Source organism: Primulina huaijiensis, unplaced genomic scaffold, assembly GCF_012295235.1.
Source record: "Primulina huaijiensis isolate GDHJ02 unplaced genomic scaffold, ASM1229523v2 scaffold15995, whole genome shotgun sequence".
Classification (NCBI taxonomy): domain Eukaryota; kingdom Viridiplantae; phylum Streptophyta; class Magnoliopsida; order Lamiales; family Gesneriaceae; genus Primulina; species Primulina huaijiensis.
The window spans coordinates 1-10330 of NW_027343240.1; the positions used below are offsets into that span (position 1 = coordinate 1).

The following is a 10330-nucleotide window of genomic DNA, read 5'->3' on the forward strand; positions in this document are numbered from 1 at the left end:
TCATCCATGAAAAAATATTATTTTTTATGCTAAGAGTATTACTTTGTATTGTGAATATCGGTAGGATTGATCCGTCTCACAGATAAAGATTCGTGAGACAGTCTTACAAGCGACCTACTGAAATCAGAAATAGCTACATCTATCATTTATCAATCGCTATTTATAAAAGTTATCAACCCAGAACACATACAAGGGGTGGGCAGAACAAATTACGCAAAGCCATGTGCTACCTTGTTTGCGTATGTACTTTTATAAAAAAATTTAACCGCTCCTCCAAATTTCAAAAAATTTAATACATGAAAAATAATATAACCTACAAAATACAAAACCTACGATAAAGAGTTAATCTTTTGAACCGCATTGACGGATTCCGAGAACACCTACACATTGTTAGAAGCATATGTTATTTGGCAATTGGCACTGTAGACGGGTGGGATTAGCCACTTTTTTTTAAAAAAAAAACTAGAGATGTCAACTTTTATTGTAATTTGTAGTTAAAGAAGTCTTGGCCACTTTTTATTTTAATTTTTTTGGAGAGGAGAATTATAACTTAGGACCTTAGATCTATGTACTTTATATTTTATCACATGCATGCGATTTTTGGAGGGAAAATTCAAATTTATATATTTATATAAATTCAACATTCGAGGAGGTCACGAGAGAACGGCGAGGTTGCAGAATTTGGGGAAAAGGTGTAGAGGTGTTTCAATGAAGAACACGGGAGACGCCAAGGAAGATCAGAAACGCAAATCTCACATCGCAATTCAGTGTGCTAAAGCTGCGATTCTCCTTTCTTCTCTGAAAAGCGATCTCGATTATTCATCCACAAATCCATCCCCATTCCAGGTTCAACCTCTTGTCTCTCTCTCTCTCTCTCTCCCCCTCGCAGTTAAACGTCAGGAGTTTGATTCACAATGAATTGGGTTGTAAATCGTTTATTAACGGGGAAATTGATGGGATTACATTGATTTAGTGTTTCTCTGTCGTGGATTTTCAGAATGAAGAGACAGTTGAGAAGCTGAAGATAGAGTTGATAATTGAGAGATCAAAGAACAATAAATTGAAGCTTTGCATTGAAATAGAGTTGCTGTTTATCTTTCTGTGGACTCTCCTTTTGCTGGTGGCCTTCAATTTTCTCTGACTGTATGTATGCTCGATTTGGTTAATCATTTACTAGTAATACGGTTAGCTTGTGAATGTTGCTGCACTAAACTATCTTAAAATCAGTTCCTCTTTCTCTACGATATTGAACTGTGCAGTTTTTCCCCATTCAGAATCGGAGAGATAACTTGTCAATCTAATGATGATTCATTTTAGATCTGTTGATTTTATTGGTTACATCTTTAGTTGAATCGATGAGTTCTACATGATTTCGTACTCTCACTTTTAGTTTTTGAGTCACGTAGATGATAATATCAATATGGTAATTACTGCTTTTCAACATGTTCTTCCCGCTTGAGAGTGCCCAATGACAAAACAGCGCTTTAAATTAAGTTTACTCAATAGGATTTATGAAGTGGCGATTAAGGTTCTTAGATCATTTTATGAGAGCATTGGCCGGTCCTTAATGGCTGTGCTTGATTTAGCCACTGTGATATGTTTCTCTGACGAACTCTGTAAATTTGCTGATGTGGAATGTCATATAAAAGAAAAGCATGGAAGAACACTATGAGCACAATTTAGCGAATACCCACTGGAAACAAACACAATTCATTTACAAAATCCCTAACAAAGACATAATCGAACTGATGGCACCGTGAAATGAACTTATGGTAGTTTGACTCGAACGATAAATTCGATTGACCTAATGGCTAGCCCGATCATTAGTCAATTCTTAGAGTTTTGCAGCTTCCTAAGAAGGCATATGATCGTTTGATGAAAGGAAGATGAGTTTGTTAGAGACACAACATAAGTTAAGAAGGAGAACAGGAAATACAGAAAATTGGAGAAAAAAAGTCTCCTTTTATTATATGATGGTGTACCTTTTTCTAAAGGCTATACTTCCCTACTAATCAACTGGGCTATGAATTGGACAAGTCAACTATAGCATCTCTCCAGTCACAGCAGAAAGTCTGGAAGTCCCTCATAAGATCTCAGGTTCATAACCATTGCCAAAGCTAAGACATGGTGCTAATAGCAATTTTCGTTATGTTCTGTATATATTACAGAATGTTTTCTTAGGATTTTTTGATTTCTTTGGCTTTCAATATATGATGTCTTTGTTACTCTGTGTCTTAAGAGATGAAATATCTCTGTTATGGAAGAACTGATTTCATACCATAGTAATTATAAATTGGTTTAATTAGCAGAATAAGCAGGTCAACTGAAGTGGATATAGAATATCATTGCGTACTTCTTTTATATTTTATAAGGAGGGAGCGCCAGTTCAAAAATAGATAGTGTGGACGTCTGGACAGTCACAGCGGACTTCAAATATTCTTAGGAAGTTCAAGTCATCTGAAAATAATCAAATATAAGCTGTTCAGCATATAGAGGATTAATAATGGGATTAGTGCGTGCGCACGCGCGCTTGTATAAGGTCGTAAAGTTGAATTGTTTTCAGCTATTATTGCTCATTAGTTCATCGACATCAGACAATAATGAAGAAAATTGAATTCACCGCGCCTTAAATTTTTGTGACTGCATACTCTATTTTCTATGATGATCAACAATAAGTACACTGAGGGGGATTGAATTTGATAAAAGAGAGAAGCCGTAAGGAAACGGATTAGACATTGACATGAAATTTATTTTGTGTTCCACAACTGGATTGAAATGTATCATCACATACAACTTCATGCAGAAGTACAATTGCTATCAAATATGGAGCCAAGTTCCCTAGCTAGTTATGAAACTCCAGTACTCCACCACTTATAAAACGCAAAACTATACAATGCACTGTGGTACAACTTAAATCTGGCGTGTTCTCCTCAATTCACATGCATTTGCGTGTGTCAACATGTTAATTAAGAATTATTGCTCAACAATCTACCATATGATATATTTTTTTGGGAATTCACGGTGCAAAGCATATACAACTTGTTCGTGGTTTAATTTTACAGATAAGAAGGTCGATGTTATAAAGAAAGATGGTGAATTAATATAGCGTTTCATATACCTCTAAAGTTGAGATTTATTCTTGAGATAATGTTAAGAGTTGACCGCTCTTTCTTTTAAAAATTTCAGACATTTATTTTATTTTAGTGTAACGAATTTTTATTGATTTTTTTTTTAATTTCTGGGTGATAATTGAAGCTAAATGTGTTCACGTGCGGAGGTCCCAACGCAATTTACACATGCATGGAAATCAATGCTTTTGTCATCTACAAATCTATCCATGCTCCAACACGGGAAAGTGCGGTCATTGGTTAGCGAGTATTAAATGTTGAGTCCAACAACTTATATTCTCGATTTGATATCGAGAGTTTAATTACAGTGTAAATATGTTGGAAATGAACTCAGAGTTTTCTTTTTATACGTTATTTAAAAATAAAAATAAATTTGAAATGGATTTCAAATGACCCATTCAAATGCAAGCCAAGTGATTTGAATTTTCGATTTGATATCGGAGTTGTGAAAAGCTAAATAACACGAGAAAAAACAAGTACTTACACTGAAGCAAAGACATAAAATTCTTAAGATTAATGATGATGATGCTATATATTTATAACGAATCGATTCATGTTTGGTGAGTCCAAATTATTCGTTTTTTATGTAAAACTGATGCTATATATCACAATATTAATATTATACATGATTTATGCGGCGATAACTTGTCAATATTAGCTCTCACGAACTCATGTACATTCTGTAATAAAACAGTAAAAACCAAAGTTGTCAGAACACAAATCCACATGTGAATCTTTCTACTCCTCCGAGGCTTCATACATCGTAACTTGACATGCAAATACGCCATCAATTATTTTTCGTCTTTTTCTTTATTTTTTAATTCTGAAAACCATGCATAATGGTGAATGATCTTTTATCCAAGTGGCAAAGATGAGGTGAATTCTCTATATATAAAAAAAACTTAACCATGTTTTTAATTGGTTAACTTATATCAGTCCCAATAAAAAAGAATCGTGGCATGCATATCCTTTTAAGTTTATCTTTGACCTAAGGACAAGATGTTGAAAAGGACATTATGGTTTTATTTCATTTTTAAGATGTCCCATGACTTGAAAAGATCCCATCTCAGATCACTGTCATCTAGCAGTTTTATTAATGGGCAATAATGAAACTAAAGATTGTTTCCAGCAACCGGGAGTTTCAATAAATGAACCGAAATTGAAAATTCATAACTATGAAAACCCAATAAATCTCCGAGCAGAATTGGAGATATTCATCGAAACGGTGGAATAATCCCCGAGTTTCAAAAGTTGTCTGAAATGACTTCATAAAATTTGATTTAAAAAAATCTTATAATAATTATAAACAAACTTCTTAGATTTTATAATATTTAAAATTAGTTGAGATGATGCCAATTTATTTTATGTTTTAAATATTTTCAAATCCATTTTGCCTAGCAATTTTATAAGTTAACAGATTATTTGATATGTTTTTTTCTCCCTTCAATTTTTCTACATATTACCTATATTGCTTATTTTATTCTAATATTTAAGTGTTAAACTTGTTCATTTTCCTTCTTGATCTTTTTCAATTAAGACCTTGACTTTTAGATAAAATGGAAGAAATTATGAGTTGTTAAAAATATTTGGAAATGCATAAAATATTTAAAATAAATGTGGTGGCATTGAAAGAGCAATATAAATAAATACTGAAATTGAATACGTAGAAAATGATCCCAAGTGCTGCGGTGAAGCGAGCTTGACGCATGCTAAAAGCTTTACCAAAATTTCCAGCCCGTCATCTTGAAACGATTGGCGAAGGCGCTAGATGGGCTTAGTGGTATTTTTATTTTTTGCATTGGATAAAAAACCAAGATCCCACAAAAACAATAAAAATCTCCAAAAACTTAAAAGTTGTGGCTGCAATTTGGCCGGCAGTTATCTTGCAACCCCACAACCTTAACCAATCACCATCACACTCTGTTTCTCTCTCAAAGGTTTCTTTTTGCTATCGCTGAGTGCCCATTTTTTCATACTATTCCCTTTAGGCCGTCAAGATTCACAGAGAATCAAATTCTTCCACGCACTCATATGTAATTTATGTGACAAAGAAAGTTAAAGATCACTTCTTTTGGTTCATGGTCTATTCTCTTGAGTCTCGATTGGCGAAAAGAATAGCAAAATCAACAAGTGTCAAGACTGATTAGTATCCCACCGAAAGAAGAAGAGAAGAATTTTAGTGTATACAGAAGAAAGTTAATCTGGCTTTGTGTGTTTGTTTGTGTCTGTTTTCTTGAAATTTATTAGGCATGTCAGGAGGTGGCTGCAGTATAGTTTGGTTCAGGAGGGACCTACGAGTGGAAGATAATCCAGCATTAGCTGCTGGAGTGAGGGCTGGAGCAGTGATTGCAGTATTTATATGGGCACCTGAAGAAGAAGGGCCTTATTTTCCAGGAAGGGTTTCAAGATGGTGGCTGAAGCAGAGTTTAGCACATCTCGATATTTCTTTGAAACGTCTAGGCACTAGTCTTCTCACTAAGAGATCTACAGATAGTGTTTCTTCTCTCCTTGAAATTGTTAAATCCACTGGAGCTACTCAGATCCTTTTCAACCATTTATATGGTCAGTTTTCCTTCTCCTTGCAGAGTATTATATTAATTTTCTGTTAGTTTTCATATACTTTAAGGTGGCACTTGGGATTTTGTCAGTTCATTGTACTGTGCTTTTAGCATATTATATTGATGTTTATCGTTACTGAAATTGGTATCGTTTAGTTATTAAATAGCGGTAAAGAATTTTATAATTGTTTTTAACCTTTGTTGGTTTCTCTTTTTGGTCCATATCATACTGCAATATAAACATAAATGCCATCATTTCTTTTGACTCTGCCAATCACCATATTCAATTTTATTTTAAAATAACCCTTTCTTTGGGAAAGAAGTGGACTTCCGTGTTAGTCAGGTAGTACATTAGTGTGTTGTTTTTCTTTCCATATGTAGAAATGGACTATCTTGTTGTCTAAAGCTATAGCTTTTATCTTTAATTTAAAGGCAATAGCTGGTTAGAAAAGAAGGCATTTTACATAAGGCCTGATTCCCCCTCAAATTTTTATATTTTAGTTTTATCCCCCTCAATAAGCTTTTTAGCTCTACTTCTACCGGAGTTAGCATTTATGTGCTTGATTATTATTTTAGATCCTATATCGTTGGTTCGGGATCACCGAGCGAAGGATGTTTTGACGGCCAAAGGAGTGGCTGTCCGCTCCTTTAACGCGGACTTGCTGTACGAACCTTGGGAGGTACATGATCAGGAAGGCCAACCATTCACAACTTTTGCAGGATTTTGGGAAAGATGCCTTAGCATGCCATATGATCCCGAGGCTCCACTTCTCCCACCCAAAAGAATCATTTCTGGTAATAGGGGCTTCTCACATTATCGACTCTACTAATTGATAGTCCTTAAGTTCTCGTCATCAAAATTTTGTGGTGATATTTGCATATTGGCATTCTGTTTGGTACTCAATAATTATAAATAGTGTTGAAAAGGATATCATTTACTTTCAAGACCTAAATTATATTTGAATACAGTTAACTTCCAACCTCTTTCACCTAATAATGTTGGTTTTTTAATGCTTTCTGAATAATTCACTTTTAGATTGCAGATAGAAAATTCATGTTCACTTCTTAACTTTATATTTTTAATTTAGGTGTTTCATTAATCTTTAACATTTTTTTTGAACTTCCTTTATATCAAGTTAACTAGGATGGGGCTGCGATGTTATCTGTAACTTCCTCCTTGTGCTATCTAGTTCTCGCTGATTCAGATCCTTTCAACTGACTCTCTTATCATCTTTTTACTGATTCGAACACACATCCCGTCCGATCAGTTTTCCTGTTACATTTATGCAAACAGACATTCTACGGAAGGCTAAAACAGGGAGAGGCTGGTCTTTGTGTAAAAAAACTTACTTGATTTTCAGTATAAACTATTTCAATTTTTCAGTGAGGCAATAATGTAGGAAGCTAATTCTCATCAATGCCAAGTTACTGTTACTAATCTGAATCTACTGTATATATTAGCATATTATCACCCATGCTAATCAATTGTGCAACTTTGTACATAGTATCCAGCTGGTGCATTTAAATTTTAACAATTTCTGAAGAAGTTTTTTTTTTTTTTTTTTGCCGTGAATCTCAGGCAATTTTAATAAATCGTAGTTGATCTCTATGTTCTGATATAAGGAAGTTGGACAGAGGATTCACTGATTCTTGTCAAATAAATGTGTTTTGGAAGAGGAAGCAACTAGACAAATGTGGGATGGTACAGCAATGTCTTAGTACTGGTGTAATAATGGTAGCTCTATCAGCTTGGTCGTTCATAAAGGAAATATATTAAAGCAGCTATTTGAATGATCTGTCTTTAATTTTGATTGTACATCACTGTTCCCTTCATCAGGGAAAAAAATATTAGTGTTCCCGGTTGAATTTGCATTTCATGCTGTAGCAATGTTAAAAATCTTCTATTCATTTAGTGTCTGGCTGATTCTAAACCCAATTTATTCATAAAATTCTATTGCAACGATGAATCATCCTGTGAGTAATTGTTTACTTGCATGGGCTTCTTTAGACCATGACGTTCTTCTGCTCTATCTTCTCATACAACTTAATTTATACGGACAAGAACAGTTGAATAGGAAAACATTGACCATCGGTGGATTAGGTTTCTTGATAAAAACTTGCTTTGGTGAGAGAATATTTGGTGAACTTCATCCTGGCATTCAATTTTGATATGGTTCTGCTGTTTTCCTTTCATTTTTGCATATGTTTTTATTGTTAGTTGTAAGCAATCATGATCATGTGTCCCTCAGTTTCTATTTAAATATTCTTTCTTCGGACTTGCATTGAAATTTATGCTTGCTCTTTTCTAGTTGACGTGCCCAAAGGTGCTTCGGACCCTTTGGTATTTGAAGATGAGTCCGAGAAAGGAAGTAACGCACTTCTTGCTCGAGCTTGGTCTCCTGGCTGGAGTAACGCTGATAAGGCTCTCACCTCCTTCTTTAACGGACCACTCATAGAGTACTCAAAGAACCGAAGAAAAGCAGATAGTGCAACCACCTCGTTCCTCTCTCCCCATTTGCATTTCGGTGAAGTCAGTGTACGGAAGATTTTCCATTTAGTTCGCAGCAAGCAAATTTTATGGGCCAATGATGGGAACAAGGCCGGTGAAGATAGTGTCAACTTATTCCTTAAGAGTATTGGCCTCAGAGAATATTCGAGATATATGAGTTTCAACCATCCATACAGCCATGAAAGGCCGTTACTTGGTCACCTTAAGTTTTTCCCTTGGGTAGTGGATGAGGGTTACTTTAAGGCATGGAGACAAGGCCGAACCGGTTATCCTTTGGTGGATGCTGGCATGAGGGAGCTGTGGGCCAGTGGCTGGCTGCATGATCGGATACGAGTGGTGGTCTCCAGTTTCTTTGTAAAAGTCCTGCAGCTGCCGTGGAGATGGGGAATGAAGTACTTCTGGGACACCCTTTTGGATGCGGATCTTGAAAGTGATGCACTTGGTTGGCAGTATATATCGGGGACTCTTCCAGATGGTCGTCAGCTTGATCGGATTGATAACCCACAGGTGTTGATTGATTTACTATGTATTACCTTTGATTTTTCCCATTTTATGTTCCCTTTTTCTCGAAATTCTCAACAATGGTGTTTATAATTTTATGTATATTATCGTTTCACAGTTTGAGGGTTACAAGTTTGACCCAAATGGTGAGTATGTTCGACGATGGCTTCCTGAACTTGCTAGATTGCCGACCGAATGGATACACCACCCTTGGAATGCACCAGAATCTGTTCTTCAAGCAGCTGGGATCGAGCTTGGTTCCAATTATCCTTTACCAATTGTTGAAATCGATGATGCGAAAGCCAGGTTACAGGAAGCACTGTCACAGATGTGGCGAAATGAAGCAGCTTCAAGAGCCGGAAATGGAATGGAAGAGGGACTGGGAGACTCGTCTGAATCAATCCCTATTGCGTTTCCTCAAGAAACGGAAGTAGAAATGGAAATGGACAACGAACCAATTCGAAATAACCATATAAATGCAAACGTTCGACAATACGAGGATCAAATGGTCCCGAGCATCACTTCTTCTTTTGTCAGGGTAGAAGACGAAGAGACATATACTCGAAGTTTGGCAGATGAGAGTAGAGCCGAGGTGCCATCCAATGTAGATATGGCAGAGGAACCAAGAAGAGACGCATTTGGACTTGTTACTACAGAACCAGTTAGACGCAACACTGGTTTTCTACAATTTAACACAGCAGGTCGGAGAAATTCCCTAGATTCTACTGCAGAATCATCCAGTGTTAGTAGAAGAGAAAGAGATGGAGGTCTAGTACCGGTTTGGTCTCCCTCAAGTTCAACTTACTCGGACCCATTTGCTGCTGAGGACAGTGGTATTGGAAATGGTTCCTCCTACTCGCAAAGGCACCCACAATCTCACCAGCTAATAAGCCGGAGGCGGCTTTACCAAACTGGGTAAGTAGACCATTTATGATTTTTAAGTGTCGTTACTGTAACTTTAGTTTCGAAACAGAATGTTATCGTGCGTATTATAACTACCACTCTGTGCTCATCGGTTGTCACTCCTCAGGTTGCAGGCCCACGCAAATATGACTGTGTTTGAGTTCCAATAGAAATTATCTTGTGCCTAAACTCACTTTATGAAAAGGGTTGATCAGAGTTGCTAGATGAGTCATGTGAATTCTTAAATACTCCGCCATGAAATTGACGTGCGGCAAGATTTTACACTGACAATCAAAAGCCCATTTTTTTCTTGCTTGCATTGAGCTCCATTTTCAAAGAATGATTGGGATTTTTTTGTTTTCTGGAAAATTCTGCAAACACCAAGAAGTATTTTACCATAAAACTAGTAGTTATATACTGATATAATGACTTCTCTTTATATTTTATTCGTCACAGGGAAAAAAGAACTTTCTAAGATAATTGATAATAACCATTTGTTCTTGAGCAAAGATGAGATACACTTTTTATCATCAAAGGCAATTGCCTCTACAGCATTTCTTGATTTTCATTGTTTCCCTTGCTGCCAGATAATTTGACGTCGGTATATTAGTGAACCGGACATGGAGTAGGAACTGCAAGATGAAACCAGCATCTGTATTGCAACGTCTGTTTCTATCAACCATCCATTGGCATCCACGATTTTTTTTTTTTTTTTTTTTTTTTTTTTATTT

The 10330-nt window shown here is 36.0% G+C and overlaps 1 protein-coding gene across 2 annotated transcripts; it reads left to right on the forward strand.

Moving 5' to 3' along the window:
• The first annotated feature begins 5008 nt into the window (after positions 1 to 5008).
• LOC140965895 (cryptochrome-1-like) lies at positions 5009 to 10323 on the forward strand. Of its 2 annotated transcripts, XM_073426131.1 has the most exons (5): positions 5010 to 5690; positions 6263 to 6481; positions 7996 to 8702; positions 8815 to 9611; positions 10187 to 10323. In XM_073426131.1, the coding sequence occupies exons 1-5, from the start codon at positions 5378 to 5380 to the stop codon at positions 10188 to 10190; spliced, it is 2040 nt and encodes a 679-aa protein (XP_073282232.1). In that variant the 5' UTR covers positions 5010 to 5377; the 3' UTR covers positions 10191 to 10323. The 2 variants fall into 2 exon arrangements, with proteins under 2 accessions (XP_073282233.1, XP_073282232.1); XM_073426132.1 differs by lacking the exon at positions 10187 to 10323 and having other exon boundaries at positions 5009 to 5690; positions 8815 to 9822.
• The last annotated feature ends 7 nt before the right edge of the window (positions 10324 to 10330 follow it).